General features: G+C 44.4%; 1 protein-coding gene across 1 annotated transcript; it reads right to left on the reverse strand.

Moving 5' to 3' along the window:
- Nucleotides 1-645: 645 nt before the first annotated feature.
- SRD5A3 (steroid 5 alpha-reductase 3) lies at nt 646-16,015 on the reverse strand. The gene is made up of 5 exons (XM_081812363.1): nt 15,698-16,015; nt 8,927-9,069; nt 6,652-6,849; nt 2,875-3,009; nt 646-1,775 (listed from the first exon to the last, which is right to left on the reverse strand). The coding sequence occupies exons 1-5, from the start codon at nt 15,916-15,918 to the stop codon at nt 1,516-1,518; spliced, it is 957 nt and encodes a 318-aa protein (XP_081668489.1). The 5' UTR covers nt 15,919-16,015; the 3' UTR covers nt 646-1,515.
- Between the last annotated feature and the right edge of the window lie 309 nt (nt 16,016-16,324).

Genomic DNA, 16,324 nt, shown 5'->3' on the forward strand with positions numbered 1-16,324 from the left:
ATGACATGCTAAAGCAAAATACATTTTTTCCCCAAATAGTTTGTTATTAAAAATTATTCGTGCCATTTGTGTGGAAATTAAGACCAAACTGCAATATGCTTTATATTTTCCCCTGTGGAAAGTTTTGTTCCTGAGTCCTGGTCCTGAGGATGGCGCACCTAAATGATAAATGAAATAAATGTCATTTTTGGAATGGACTGAGCAAATGATTGAAGTGGTATTTGATGGATGGGAGAGAAAAAGTTACAGAATTAAAAACTTTAGAATGTGCTTTCATATGCCTATATTGAAAGTTTAGATGAAGCAGAATCTCAGTCTAACAGCTTTGTTTTACTACTCCAGGGATGAGGGTGGGAGGACGTTCCTAGACTGCATTTGATTATGCGTCTGATTAATGATGAGGTTCTTCCTCCCATAGCAAGGTACCTGTTAGTGCCAAACTTCAGTAGCTAGTAGATTATGACACCTGCACAAAAGCCATCAAGTTAATACCTCAGTCACTAAGCTAGTAAATCTTACGCTGCACAAATGTGCAGTTTTTACAGCGTTGCTCAGGTTGTAGTGTTACTTTTCAAGTTCTTGTTTTTCTTTTAAGCCATGCATTTATTTCCCTTTGATTTAATCATGGCTATTTTCTTGAACATAAACTGTTTTAGTGTAAACTTTATTCCTAAAAATCTCCAGATTCACTTTATTAAAATAGTTCAATAGTTAAACTCCGGCAAACCTTAATCCAGTGGAGTAACTCCGTATGAAAGAGGCTATAGCACTAGCCCATCTGCAGCGAAGGTCAGTCCATTCATGAAGGCTCTTTACACATAAATGTAAAAATATTTTATTTTCAGATGCTTTCAGATTACTTTTAAGGTACTTCCTTGAAAGACATGTCAAAAAAAGTCTTAAATAAAAGAGGTTTCCTATGATTTGAGTGGAAACCACTCTTGCTGGTTACATAACCGGAAATCTTTGTGGCTGTATGTGAAAGAATAAACTATCTCCAACAAACTCATTTTCCCCTACATCTGTTGGTGTGAAATTATATATTGTTATTTTCAAAAGCTCTTCTGCTTTTACTGAAATGCAACAGTTACTGAGCACCTACTATATTGCTTTTTATGTAGTCCAGCTCATTTGTCCCTGACAAAAAGCCACAGATGGTCTCATCTCTTCCTCTGGGGAGGTACGTGCATGTGTGAAGCCGTTTATATATTCTTGGTTAGTTTGCTTGTGAGGCAGCTTGGAGAAGTCTCATCTACTTGTTAGCAGTTGGTTGGTTTTATAAAGCATCTCGGAAGGCAGACACAGTACTCCCAGGCCTGCCAGAAGGATTTCTTTTTTGAAGATTCAGTTTCTTGAGGGGTCTTGCTTTGCTCATTCAGTGAAGACTTTTGGGTGTAAAAACGGAACACAGAGTTTCAAACAGTTCTGCAGAAACCGTGCTTTGGTCCCTAGACTTTGTTGTCCTGAGGAATTGAACCTGTCACCTGGTTTGCATGCTTGATGACTAAGGTTATCTTAAAACAGGAACGGTAGGAAAGCTTTCCTATGCTTTGGATAGGAGACAAATTTGCTTTTATAGAATTTGTGGCTGAGGAAAGCAGACAGGGCCTGGCTGAAGAAAACATATGTCACCACTAGCCACCAAGTTAAGTTGTGGAATCCAAAGGTGACAGCCATGGAAATGTAGATCATCAGCTCTGCTAAGTAGTTTGGGGAAGAAACGTATTCAAACCAGTCTCCAAAAGGGATTCGGTGGTTACAGTGAATGACCACTCCTGAAACAGACACAGAAGACTTCCTGAACAAATGAAGTTGTGGAAAGAGAGTTTACCACCTCAGGCCCCAGGTTATTTAAAAAGAGGGTTGCCGGGCACCTGGGTGGCTCAGTTGGTTAAGCGACTGCCTTCGGCTCAGGTCATGATCCTGGAGTCCCTGGATCGAGTCCCGCATCGGGCTCCCTGCTCTGCAGGGAGTCTGCTTCTCCCTCTGACCCTCCCCCTCTCATGTGCTCTCTCTCATTCTCTCTCAAATAAATAAAATCTTTAAAAAAATAAATAAATAAAAATAAAAAGAGGATTGCCGACCTGTGTGCAAACCCACTTCCTGTCACACTTCCATTGTCAACCTACTATGTATTAAAAAGTTACATGCTTAGGTTACACTATCAACTGAAAATAAGCACAGAGCAAAGCCTGTTTCTCTACCAGGCCTCCAAGCTAGTCATTGAGAGCTCAGACTGCAGAGTCAGACTGTGTGAGTTCAAATCCTGACTCTACCACTTACATGCTGTGGAACTTTAGAAAAGTTGCTTACCATCTCTGTGCCTCAGTTTCCTCATTTGTAAAGGGAGGATAAGATTGTCCCCACCTCAAGTAAGCACTGTGAGGCTATATGTAAAGCACCGGGAACAGGGCCCAGCACAGAATAAGTACTTGATAAATGTTGAATAGTATTATTCCATTTTTAATATTTCTAAAAACCTAATAAAAACTGTACCTGTGATAAGTCAACACAAGCTAACTAAAAAGTCAAGGCTTTTTTTTTTTTTTGCCGTGGCTAGAATGACGCTAACTCAGCACAGTGATATGAATGCTCACGTGCTGGTTAGGCACGTATCTGCCGTGCAGGCCCCCAGATGTGGGCACAGAATAGTCACAGAGTGTCAGGGCTAGATGGGGCCGGGGAAATCTTTGAGCATAATGCTATCATTTTACAAAGGGGAAGAGCAAGACCCAGAGAGGTGTCTTGTCAAAAATGAGCATTTGATAGAGGAGTCAATTAATTTAGGGCAGGAGGGGAAAAAAATAAAGGAAGAGGGACAACTAACTTCTGAGGGTTAAAATCTACATGCAGTGGCTCTGAAAGGCCTCTCACCTGCTTTATTTTTCCTGAGATTGCCGAGAATGACATGGCACTTGTACTGATGGACAGATGACCAGATAAACATCAGCATTCCGAGGATATGGAACCACCGAGCTTGCATCAAGAGATTTTTCCCTATCACATAGACTACAGAAAAAAAGAATTAGCTTATTAGCAAGCCTGCAAAATTTCAGAGGCTCAGGGCATGATACAGTTAGTAGAATCATACAGTTAGCAGAACACAATTATCCACTTATTCTGTTCCTCATGACTAGAAAATTATCCTGACATAATTTACCAAGTCCGGAGGGGAGAGCACTGTCCTGTGGGTGAAGGGGTATGCTCCTCAGCCAGGGGCAGCTTCAGTGGCCCCTGACAGAGAGTGCCACATGGACACATTCTCCTGCTCCCGCTTCAAATGCTTCAAGCACAGAGGTCAACTCTGTCTCCTTCTCTTGTGATGCACCCTTGTGCGGTGAGGCCGCTTTGCATTTCTATTTCTAAGCCCAGTTTTATGTCTTCTTTCTTACAGTCCACTGTCAGGAAAACACTTTCTTTCTTTTTTTTTTTAAAGGTTTTATTTATTTATTTGACAGAGAGAGACACAGCGAGAGAGGGAACACAAGCAGGGGGAGTGGGAGAGGGAGAAGCAGGCTTCCCGCCGAGCAGGGAGCCTGATGCGGGGCTTGATCCCAGGACCCTGGGATCATGACCTGAGCTGAAGGCAGTCGCTTAACAACTGAGCCACCCAGGCGCCCCAGGAAAACACTTTCAAAGGAATCTCACCCTGAGCCGCCACCCTAAGCCATTCAGGGGAGACCCTGCATCCAGAACACTGACTTGACTGGCTCCAGCCAATGAAGAAAGCCCATGGAGGTAAAGGCTCGCGGTGGGGCTTCTCAAAAGAGAAAAAACATAAACTACAAGATGAAAACACAAACGGTATCCCTTTCTGAGTAGAGAACCATGTTAGATTTAGTTCAGAAGTAGAAACACTCAAAGTATCATCTTCCTCTTTCTTCTCCAGCTACCAAGAAGACAGGAAGAACGCAGGTCTTCCGAGGACTGGCATCAGAAAAGCAAATTAAGGACTTCCTTATGATCAGCAGGAAGCAGTCAGGCTAGTTAGGAACTTGACTGAAGAAACAAAGCTGTCCATTGACTGCGGATTGACTGTGGGGAAGAGCCTGAGGGTCTGGAGCCCAGAGACCGCCCCTACAGAGTTGATTCAGGTAAGAGAACCAAGAATCATGCGATTCCGTATGGGCACCTGGAGGTAGGACTCAGGTGATGACAGCTAATGACTAATGAGAGTCCACCAATGTCTACCTGTGTTAATTTCGTTTAAAAACTTGCCCTATATAAACAGTTTACTATAGACTCTTAATGTTTATTAGACTTAGCCATTTAATGAAAAGGTTATATTCTTACAGATTAAAAATAAACAAAATATGAAAAATAGTTTTAAATTGGAGCAAGTCATAAGAGCAGTCATTATACATCAAATCATTATAAGAGCAAGTCATTTTAGGATTAAAAACTGAAGCAAGTGTTGGAGAGTTCCCATCGCTGCCAAGTCACCCTACTGAATCAGAGAAAGTACCTATGAGGGAAAGATTCCTAAGAGTTAAGTTGGAATTATAATGCAGGAAAAGGGAGGCAGGTAGAAGGCTGAGAGTCCAATCTGTGTAGTTTTTAACTCTTTGTTTATTCATTAATTACTGACTGAGTGTCTACTGAGCCTGGCATCTGGCACAAGGGATAAAGCAGTGAGTAAATAAGGCAAGATCTCAGTCCTCAGGACCCCACGTTCCAGTGGCAAGGGACAGACAGAAACTAGTCGGCAAATAGATAACCAAGACAAGTTCAGGTAGAGAGGGCACTCTGGAGAAAATAAAATACAACAGTGTAATGGAGACTGGCTGGAGGAAGACCCTCTAGACTTTGAAGATGAGGAGACGAGAAGGTCTGGGCAGCTTACAGACATTCTTTCTCTTCCTTTTCACAAGAACCCTCTGAAATCGGGATGCATCCCTGATTACACATGGTTCTGAGGTTCTGAGGTTCAGGGTGGTTAAGTAAGCCGGAATTCAGACTCAGGCCCCCCAACTCCCAAGCCCAGGCTATTCCTATCAGACTCCGCAGCTGGCAAATGCCCCAGTGTGTTCTCTCAACGAATTCCTGAAACCAGTTCTACCCATATTGTCCCAAATGCCTGCATATGACCTCTTGAAAGACAAGTAGGTGAAACAGAAGACAGCTTCAGAAAGGAGTGTCTAGAAAGTGATTTTTGTGGGTGTCTCAGCTGCCTTTTCTTGACTCTTTATATGGGAGGGAGGGCAGAAGCTGGGGTCGAGCTAGCAGACGAAGCTCCGGAAGAGATAATGTAATGTCAACAGAGGCCAACAGACTGAAAGCTAGTGGGTTAGCCGCGTGTTCTGGAAAGCTCCTTTGGGTGGAAATTCTAGTACTGCTCACCACAAATAACAGTTCAAACCTTGATATGGGCTGCACATGAATGCCACAGCAGAAAGCTCAGGGAGGAAACATTGACTTGATTAAATTCAGTGGAATCAGATGGAGAGATGCTAGCTGAGTGGTTGGAGCCAATAAATAATTCATGGATTAAGAAAGATCATTACTAAATCGTACTCTAAAGTCATTCCTCAAGCCATAGAGGCCTTGGGTTATACTATAGCAACAGAGAGAGGACATTCAAGGGGCTATTCTGATGCTGAAATCAAACCTGAGGAGAAAGCTCACTCAGCGAGTAAGGGAAACATCTAGACTTTGGTCTCTATTTATACGGATGGATAGGAAACACGAAGACTTGGACTGAGAGAAAACAGTCACGAGTGGTCTGCCCTACAGTGTCTGGGCAGATGGACACTGAAGGTCCAGGGTGAAATTAGCCTCCTAATGTCAGTCACCCCAAATGACTTGAGTTCTGTGTAATAAGCACGTATTGTTTTTACAAAAATGATAGTCCTATGTGTTAGATCTCCAGCCTCCCTTCCCCCCCACCCTCCCCAAAACACACTTCATTTCCTCCTCATAAACAAAGGTCATGATTTTGCTTCCCTCTTCCTGGCTAGTGGGAGCTCAGAAATGTTCAGACACAATTCTGACTAATCACAGTACTCTTTTGTCCTCTCCCCTCAGGCTGCCTCCCTTGAAGAAAAGCTTTGTTATAATCGGAATCATCCTAAGAACTAAATGGCAACAAAATGGCTCTCTACTCCCTCTTCCAATCACAACTGTTCACTGCTGGCCCAGGCCACCCCTCCCTCCTCGGGGTTTCTGAGATTTAATCCTGCATCACCCTTCCCCTCCCACACACGCACCCCGGGGAGACTGAGCCTTTGGTGGAGCAACTGTCTTTGCTGACCCTTTCTCCTGTTCTTGGGTGTTCCCCTGCTTCCTGTCCAACTCTTGACCATGCTCCCTCTTTCTTTCCAGAGTTAACTCTGCATGAGTTCACAGACTTCAATCCCACCAAGGGAGAGCCACATCCCAATTCATCGTCCTTACACCAAGCCTCCTGAACACCGGGGACTTTTACTATCTTTACCACGGGCGTTAGTGCTTATGTTGGTGTCTTTCAGGTTTGAGCAATTTTGTAATAGTTACTGTATATACCCATGAGCATGTTGACTTTTTCTAATGGCCAGGAGAGTTCAAACTCTTCAAACGCGAAGTGGGCTGGGCAGGTCTACTTTCACACTTCCGCCAGGCTCGGTGGAGTGCTTTGCCCAGTGACTCAGCGACCAGACCCCAGGGACCACTCACCATTCCTGCCGTCCATGGGCACTTGGCTCAGCACAGTTAGGCCGGTGAGGACATAGTAGACAAGTCCAAAACAGTACTGCACGACGTGAATCACAGCATTGGAGAAGACACTGACATAGAAGCATTCGAAGAGCCTCCGCAAGCTGTGTAGCCACAGAAATACTAATACTAAGAATGCCGACAGCGCCAGCTCACCCCCTATAATTCAGAATGCAACATGTTAGCATCTCTCTTTCTGGGATTAATGCAAAGTTATATTTTTTTTTCCTGCTGTTCGACAGAGTATTATATAAGAATAGAGCTAGGAGAGGGCCCTAAAAATCATCTAGCCTAACACTTTTTTAGTCAGGAGGAAGTGGGCCAAGTGAAGGTAAGGAATTTGACTAGTGACAAACTCAGGTCTCTGGACTCTCCTTCGTCATGTGAAAGCCTTCTGGTTACATGAATGTCACTGTGAAGGAGTCGGTGCACTCAGAACCTGATGTCTGTGGATCTCTGGTTCCTGGCACTAACAGCCAGAGGCAGATGGTCAGGAAGAATGCCCGATGACCTCTAACAACCCCACCTGGTGGGATCCCTGGGTCAGGGGAGACGAGACACAGGTACCCGGACAGGCAGAAAAGGGGACAGGAACAGAGACAGAGGGAATTATGCATTTCTCTCCATATTCAAAAAAACAACAACAACAAAAAGAAAATTATACTTTCAGGGGACCGTGAGCCTTGAGATCTGTCTTTCTACCTGCCTCTCACCCTTCTGCCAAAAAAATTTGGAAGAAATGCTCGTTTTTAAGATGACATAACACCAAATGTTTGTTTTTGTTTTTTTAAAATAGATTTTTATTTATTATTTTGACAGAGAGAGACACAGCGAGAGAGGGAATACAAGCAGGGGGAGTGGCAGAGGGAGAGAGAGAAGCAGGCTTCCCGTGGAGCAGGGAGCCCGATGCGGGGCTCGATCCCAGGACCCTGGGATCATGACCTGAACCAAAGGCAGACACTTAATGACTGAGCCCCCCAGGTACCCCAACACCAAATGTTTTTTAAATGAACGTCGCACATACACACACACATACACACACACACATCCTAAGAATATAATAAGGATACAGTTTAACAAATTTTTACAAACTAAACCATCCTATTCCACCCATATACTCAGCACCCAGATGAAGAAACAGAACACAACCAGCACTCCTTTGTCTCTGCTCCAGGCACTGCCTCCCCCTCCCCCCCCCAACAAGGGTAAGCCCTATCCAGACTTCTAGTAGTACAGAATAGCTTTGGCTCTTTTTCTATTTTAAATACAGTAAATCCTAGTTTTAACTCTTGAGGAAAGGGTTAAAACAAATATACGAATAAAACTCCTCACAACCAACCTTCCAAATTCCAGAACCCCAGCTAGCCCCACAGTAAACAAAGGGAGAGATGAAGTTTTAATGGGTGAAAATGGATCTGCTGAGGTCTCCACCCCTCCCAAATAGGATCTGCATAGGTCTTCCCTCTGGCTGTCATCTTTTGCGAGTTCCTCTGGTTATACAGAAAAGGATTGCTCCCTTGGAGCCAGTGGTTTGGCTGCTGGAACAAAGGACAGAGACAGCACCAGTACAGTCTGTTTCTAATTCTGCCCTCACCTTCTCCCTTGACATTGAGGCCACCTTATGGTTTTCACCTTCAATTCCTGATTTCTAAAATTGTTCCATATATCCTTTATGCGAGGTAGAGTGAGGTGAATTTAAAGGCTATTTTATAATCATGTGGTCAACAACTATTTAGAGTCAATTTTATTATACAACTAACGCTTACAGTATAACAAACATTTTTAACTGGTGATCAAGAGTAATTTTCTATTATATTTCTGGGGTTCTGAGACATTATTTTGGTTCAACTAGAGAAATGACAAATGTTTCAAGGCAAACCTGACGGATCCTAAGAGCTCTTCCACTGAAGTGTAAAGATTTCTGTATAAATTTATCGATAGGACTAAAAATATCAGAGGGAGAACAGCCAGTCTCGTACACAGCATAGCACTTGCTGGGAAGGCAGGGACGGAAGAGCTGACTCGCGGTCTGCTGGGATCTCAGTGAGGGACATGGAGACATCCCAGTGGCCACCGGGCTAGGAACCATGCAGAACTCTTTTTTTGCCCTCACCCTCTACTTCCTGGGCCCACAGAGGAGGAGCCTAGGGGTGGCTGTGAAATACCAGGAACAGCTCCCTGCAGGCAGGAAAGGCAGGAACAGGACGAAACGGTTAACTAGCCAGTGGAGTCGTACCTTGGAACTGGGCAGCCCCGAGAATACTGAGCAGACCATGAAGCCAATTTGGAAAAGGCACTCCCAGGAACAGAGACTGAGTAAGGTGCCAAAGCAGGAAGCCATTCCACAGCACTGAGATGATGTAGAAGTGAGAAAAATACCTGCAAGGTTAAACCAGTTAAGCAATCATCAGGGGAGGTCCACTTGAAAGCATTATGCAGGAAGACTACTTTGAGGCTCCAGAGCCTCTTTCCCCCTTTCCCAAAGTATAGTTTTGTTTTTTAATAGAACCTGAACCCTGCAGGCGTTCAGACTTTTACAAATCTCCTTTCAGATGATGGGACCTGTTAACTCAGGAAAAAGAGGCCTCCGGAGGTTAACAAGAACGTGATTGATCTTGTTAAACGTGGATAGAGGGTCAATTAGCAATCTCTCTTATCTCTGGGTAACAGGATTGGCTCAAGTTCCAACAGAGGGGGCACCAGACCCTGGCAAAAAGAACCTAGATTGTGCCAACAGAAGCCAAATGTGTGAAAGATTTCTAAATCCTGAGCAATGTTGCTGCAATAGCCATCCAACTGTTACAAAAGATTTGCAAAACCACAAGCTCTCAGGGCTGCCAGAAACCTTAAAGGTCTTCTGATTCAGTGTTTTCCTAAATTGTGTTGACCTAAATTACTTTTATAATAACATGACAAATTTTAACTCATAAAACGAGGGATCAACGCCTGATGGTTACACCTCTCATCAAGTACAGTGCCTATTTTGCAATCAACAGTTATAAACAAAATCCAAATAAAACCAGAGCCAATGGACGTTGAAATTAGCAAGGTTACTTTAATGTGAAAGAGGATGCTGGTTTACTGAAATGAAATCACCTACTACGGCACAAAGGCCTAACACAGGTTCTTTTGAGGTCCCTTTACCTATTCTTCTCCTAGTTTTCTTTATTTAAATCAATTCAAAATCTTTCTGACTCTGCAGGGAGTCCTCCCTGGTCTTCAACACATCACTTTGTATTAAGCTTCTTCCTCGTCACAACAAAGTAAATCGAGCTCAGGGATTCTTCTCCAGATGATCCAGATGTTTGTATCAGAATTTAGTTTACCCCTCCCCTCCCCAGACGATGCCCACAACCCAGTCTGACAAATACTGATCTAATCTGATCATTCCAGAGCAACCCACTTAATTCTTCCAACTACTGTTACAAATTCTATCACTAGATCTGCCCTTGCTGAGCGAGCCTGTTGTTCCTGATTGCGATCTTCTCCGGGCTTAAGAGCTTAGTTTCCTCAAAAGTTCACCTGTGTCACTTCCAATGCTCCCTCCCCCACCTGGCCACTGGTTTTTGGTTGCCTTCCAGGGTCTTTCTTAAGACACACTTCCTAGAACTGAGCCCAGGTATGGTGCGAGCTGCAGGAGCAGAACAGAATGTCAGCAGGACCTTGCTTTGAAGGCTTCCACACAAAGGGGAGGGGCCGACTTTTGAAAAGCATCTTCTGGACCAGCCGCTCTACCTACTTCCTTTCTTCACAAATACTTGAGAGCTTAGAATGTGCTGGGCAGTGTTCTAGGATCTGGGAACTCAGCATGGAGCAAACAGACCAGGTCTCTGCCTTGATGTTTACCTTTCAGCATATGGTCAACAAATGAACCTATAGTTACCTAGCCTAATATTGGGTTAGGGGGACAGAAGGGGTGCAGAGGGGAGGCCATTTGGATGCGTAGTCAAGGATGGTCTCTCTAGAAGTGGATATTTGGCTAGAATGAATAATCCCAGTGAACTTCTAGTGGAAAGAATTTTCTAGGCAGAGGTAATGACAACCGCAAAGGCTCTGAGGAACAATAAAGGACAACTGTGTGACAAGGACACTGGCTTTTATTCAGTGTGATGGGGGGCCATTTGTAAAGAGTGACTTAAATAGCTTCTGTTTTAAAATCCTTCTGGCTAATGGGAAAGTTCTGGAAATGGACAGTGGTGATGGCTGCACAACAACGTGAATGTATTCAACACTAACGAACTGTACACCTGAAGAGGATCAAATGTTAGGTGTTATGTCATGTATATTTTACCAGACACACACATACACAAAGCATTGCTCGTTCATTTCACTCTTTTTAAAGTTAAAAAGAAATCCCTCTGGTAAGTAGGCAGAAACAATCCTGTAAAGTTTATTTGGTTATCTTCACGGGGCAGATGAGAAAACGAAGGCTCAGATGTTAAGTTACGTATCCAAGGTCACACAGTAAGTGGCAGCATTTAGCTCCAGACTCAGCCTGGATGACTCTGAAATTAAAATCACACTGCAGTACTTCCTTTTTAAATTAAAAAAAAAACAAAAACTTTTTTTTTTAAAGCCCAGCATGGAGCCCAACACAAGGCTTGAACTCACGACCCCAAGACCAAGACCTGAGCTGAGAACAATATTCGGACCCTTAACCAACAGCCACCCAGATGTCCCTACGCCGTGGCACTTCTAATTCATGCAACCTAGACCTGCCTGAACCTGAACTTTTCTGTCTCTATGTTACACGCGCCAATTTATACCAAGCTTAAAGTCAACCAGCCACCCAAATGGATTTGGTATGAGCTGCTAAGCCACATTTTGCTATGCCCTCCTTGTGCCCTGCTGTTTCTGATTCACAGGCAAACTGCTGTTCTTATTCCTACATTCTGTGCATTCTATCTCTTGTTTGGCTTGCCTGATTTCCCTCTGTGAGAAACATCTTCTACTCTATAAATCTCTTGCTTTTTAAAAAGACCCAGCTTTAGCCTCAAACAACAGATCTAAGAACTCCACTCTTTTTGTTTTAGACATTCTCCCTCTTTTTCCTCCCTTGGCACTTTGCTTAATTGTAGCACTGTTTCCCAAGCCTGTGGGAAGAGGGATAAGGTGATCCTTACGGAAACACAGGACTTGGCACCAAGCAAGCACTCCTTTAATAAGTATTTCAGTGCTAATTAGAAGTTAGGGACTGTTCTAGGGATACAGAAAACAACAGATAATTCCAGCCCTCATGGCACTTACACTCACACTCACACACAAAAGTAAAATTTATAGCATGCCAGCAGGCGATAACTGTTCCTGAGAAAACAAAAGCCAGGAAGAGAAGAAGAAATATGGGGGGTGGTAGAATTATACTTTTAAACAGGGTGGATAGGCAATACCTCATTGAGAAGGTAATATTTGAGTAAAATTATAGAAGTAAGGACATAAACCATGTATGCGGCTATATGGGGGAAGAGCTTTCCAGATAGAGGGAACAGGCAGTGCAAAGGCCCTGAGGTGGGAAAGAAGACTAGCAGAGAGGCCTATAAAACTGGACTGGCACCACATGGGGGGCTAACTATAGGACACACAGTCAGTGAGGTGCTGGGAACAAAACCATACAGGGTCTGTGGGCTCTTTCTGTGAGTTGGAAGCCACTGGATGATTTTGAGCCAGGAGGCAGGATCTAATAATACATATTTGCTGATAGCTGGAATGGAGCCAAGGCCCCATTAGGGGAGTTATGGGGCTAACCAAGGAAGTGAACTAATGTTTTCTGAGTTCTGACTAGGTGCCCGGCCTGTGCTAGGTGCTTTAATATCATCACCACCTCTATGACAGGGAGGTGTTACTATGGGAGCATTCTAAGCCATACCACGGCCTTTTGCCTGGACCATCATAACAGCCTCTTATTCAGTCTTCTCCACAGTGGCTAGTCATCTTTACAAAACGTGAATCTCATCATGCCATGCCTCCTTCCCCATCCTAAAGCCATCAATGGCTTTCCATACACTCAGAATAAAATCCCATCTCCACCATGGCCCCACCCCTCCCTGCTGGTCCTCTCCAGTGTTGTCACTGTCACTGTCACGGCCACCCCATTTTGCTCATGATCAAGTAATCCTGCTGGATTTCCTCTGAAGCACTTAGTACCACCCAAAATCATCTTGTTTTGTAAGATCTGTTTACATATTTACTGCCCGTCTTATAAGAACAAAAGCTCTTGGCACCTAAGTACTCTATATAAACACTGGTTAAGCAGTTAAGTTAATCAACAAACCAACTAAACCTAAACCCTCTTTCTCTTAAAATTAATTCAAAACACAGTGGTCAAGGACTTTATTATTTGTCAGGCACTGAACCAGGGATATGGTAAAAAACAAGACAAATGTAAACTTATGGCCAGTTTATAGTCTAGAGCAAGGGTTCTTAACATTTTTCTTCCATGGACTCCATTGGCAGTCTGGTGAAGGCTACTGGCCACTTCTCAAAATGTTACTTCAATCATAAAAGACATAGGGATTACCAAGGAAACCAATTATATTGAAATATAGGTAACACAACTACTAAAAAAAGAAATTTGTGATATAGTAATATATGTGCTTAATTACTGCAACAAATAACAAGATCTAGGGATTTATTCTTGTGGTGATGAAAATGTTTTGATGTCTCTTCAATATTTTTAATGTGACATTAAAAAAAAAAAAACCTGTCACAATATTGCAAGTATTGCTAATTCTACTGTGGTTCGTTGATTACATTCATCATTAGGAAAATGCTGAATTTTGGCTAGAGGTTAGTGAAATGAAGATGTAATTTTTTCTAACCCAGGTTTGCCCTGAATTCTGTCCATAGGTCCTCTGGACCCCTGGTTAGGACTGCTGAACCCCTGGAGAAAAGTCTGGATGGCTCTTTGCTTCCAGAACTCAATTCAATTGCAATGCTTTGATACCATTTTGAAATCCAGAAGCAGAAGTACTTCTATACACATTACACAAGTCAAGAGCATTGTGACTCATGTTGGACATCACCTATTTATTCAGATTTTCTAGGAAATCAATAATCTATGAGCCAAAAGGAAAATAAGAAAAGTACCATCACCTTAATTTAGGAAAAAACCCTACCCAGCAGCGGTAATGGAATGGAACATGCCATGAGCTGATTTAAGGTTTTATTCCTGCCTCCTTAGAAAAAAACAACTCCAAACAAAATTACTTAAGCACCATTTTAGATGCAGAAATGTGATTTACAGCTGCCTCTATGTGTAAAAATTACAGGCTTATTTTCACTTTTAAGAGTACGATTGGATTTTGCACAAGGAAAAATATTTAAATATAGTATCTAAGCATATTTGTTCTTCTTTCTTGGCCTGGACTTGCTGTATCTTCTTCCAATACTAAAAGAAATGGTCTAAATTTAGAAAAAAAACAAAACAGAACATCACTTGGGCATCATGGGAGGTTCTACTCTAGAATTCTGGAAGAAGAAAAAGGTGTATGGGAGAATTATGGGAGAAATTACAAGCCCAAAAAGTAGTAATGAATAAAGGAAAGGTACCAAATCTGTGTCTTAGCTGTCATATAATCACATGCTTAAGCACTAACAGCTGGGGAATGGGAGCCAGAGAATCGGCTGAGTGCAGGGAATGATTTGAAATGTGTCCTTTAATCTAGGGACATCAATACCTTTTTCAAAATTCAGAAAACAAATTGTTAGAATTCACAGTAAGAAATATTTTTTCTTCACTTTATAACATTAAAAGATAATCTGAGAATGCCATTGCTATAAAGCAGAAAAAGGGCGTATTGCAATCAAACTTGATTAAAAATAGGATGGATAATTTTTGCTTAAAAAGAGGCTCTAATAAATAGGGGGTTTGACTAATTTGTCTTAAATACTTCTACCTCTTCCCAGGGCCTCATTCCCTTTCCTCTTCCTGTGAATGACCTAGTTCTTCCTTCTCAGGGTTAACACCTGATGAATCTTTCTCCAACAGACAAAAGTGTTGGGGGGGCGGGTTTCCACGTTTCAGAAGCCAAGTTACACTCAGCCGCATTCTTGTCTGTGGACCTGGGACACTCACGGTCTCTGAGGTTCAAGCGATAACCCTGGTGTTTTAATACATTTGAAACCTTACCACGTTCCTCCAGGTTCCTTTCTAAATGTCAACTTTAGATGCACCTTAAACACAGAAAAGCCACTGCTATTTTCCTACCCTCTAGAAGTGTTTGGCTGACTCTTCCCAGCTATGTTCTGAATTCAAAGTAAAAAAATAAAAACCCCCAAACAAAAGCAAACTATAACAAGTCTTTACAATTTCTGAAAGAATCCTACTTAAGCCCTAACGATTTAATCTTTCATTGAACTTGGTTATGAAACCTGTTGAAAGTCAAAGCTTCGGGGTCAGGCCTGCCAAAAATGTGCACTCTTGGGCCACTTTCTCCAGGGGTACCCGCCAAGGTGCTAGTTAGGAGGGTCGGTGCAGACGAAGGAGGTGGCGACCCGGTGACCAGCGGCTCGCCCCTCGTTCTGACTTCGAGGGTCGGAGAGACAAATGGGAAAACAGAGGAGCGAAGGGCCGGCCTGCCTTCATGTCTGCAAGCGGGTGACCTCAAGTTAGATTATGAGCCCTAGAGTGCAGGGGAGGGGGAAAAAGGATAATTTGGGACCAAAAGGCTTTAACCTGACGCCTGGGGACCAGGCCTACATTCGGAAGCGCTGCCACTTTCCCCGAGGTAAAGACTCCGTGCGGCCACAAGTTCACGTTCACGCGCGGCTCAGCATCCTCGGTGTCCGCGGGCCCTCGGGGTATTCCAACCCCTGGGCCACGACGCGGACGCGGCAGTGCCCGGCCGCCCCGCCGAGGCAGCGCCGCGCCCGGGAGACCCGTCAGGGCCTCCCGGGCCCGGGCCGCGCCGGCCCCGCGCCCCGCCTCTGCTGCCCCCTGCCGGCTGCCCGAGCCGGGCGCCCCGGGCTCTCCGCGCCTCGGCTTCCCGGGCTCGAGCCGGGGCGCGGTTACCTCTTGGGGACATCAAAGACCCGGCAGGCGGCCGGGCGCGACGGCCCCTCACGCTTGGTTTTCCCATAGCGGATCAGGTCCTGGAAAAGCGCGCAGCCCGGGAGCAGGCCGGGCGGCACTAGCTGCAGCAGCAGGGTCAGCAGGAAGGCGGCGGTCAGCGTGAGCCACAGAGCGCGCAGCGGGTTCAGCGCCCAGAGCTCGGCAACAGCCCAGAGAGCCATAGCCGATGCGCCGGACTTCGCGCTCCCGGGGCCCGAACCATCCGCCGGCGCTGCAGCGGCTGTCCGCGCGCCGCACGCCAGGCTCAGGTGGGCGGGACGTCGGTAACGCAACGCGGGACGGGGACGTACGCGGCCCCGCCCAGGACCCGCCCCGGGGGCGGGGTGACGCTGGCGCTCGTTGGTCGTCCTCAGTCCCTAATCTGACTCAGGGACCTGTAGGCGGAACCCCAGAGTGTGATTCAACCATATGACTCAAAGAACAAACAACCTGATTGCTGCATTATTTTCAATGGAAAAATGGAAACAACCCTGAATGGTTCACTTTAGGGTATTTAGTTAAATTATGTTACTATGACAGGTTGTAATATCATGCAGACATTAACATGGTAATGACGAAGACTGTAGA

Source organism: Leptonychotes weddellii, chromosome 2 (genome assembly GCF_054177405.1).
Source record: "Leptonychotes weddellii isolate Sample4059 chromosome 2, ASM5417740v2, whole genome shotgun sequence".
Taxonomy (NCBI): domain Eukaryota; kingdom Metazoa; phylum Chordata; class Mammalia; order Carnivora; family Phocidae; genus Leptonychotes; species Leptonychotes weddellii.

Bases quoted from the DNA above. Each gene is read 5' to 3' on its own strand.
- SRD5A3 (XM_081812363.1), bottom strand. From the start codon at position 15,918: ATGGCTCTCTGGGCTGTTGCCGAGCTCTGGGCGCTGAACCCGCTGCGC. The intron at 6,850-8,926 runs GTACGACTCCAC...TCTGAATTATAG, and splicing joins CGGGGCTGCCCAGTTCCAAG to GGGGTGAGCTGGCGCTGTCG. The intron at 1,776-2,874 runs GTGAGAGGCCTT...TGTCTGTTTCAG, and splicing joins TCTCAGGAAAAATAAAGCAG to GAGTGGTCATTCACTGTAAC.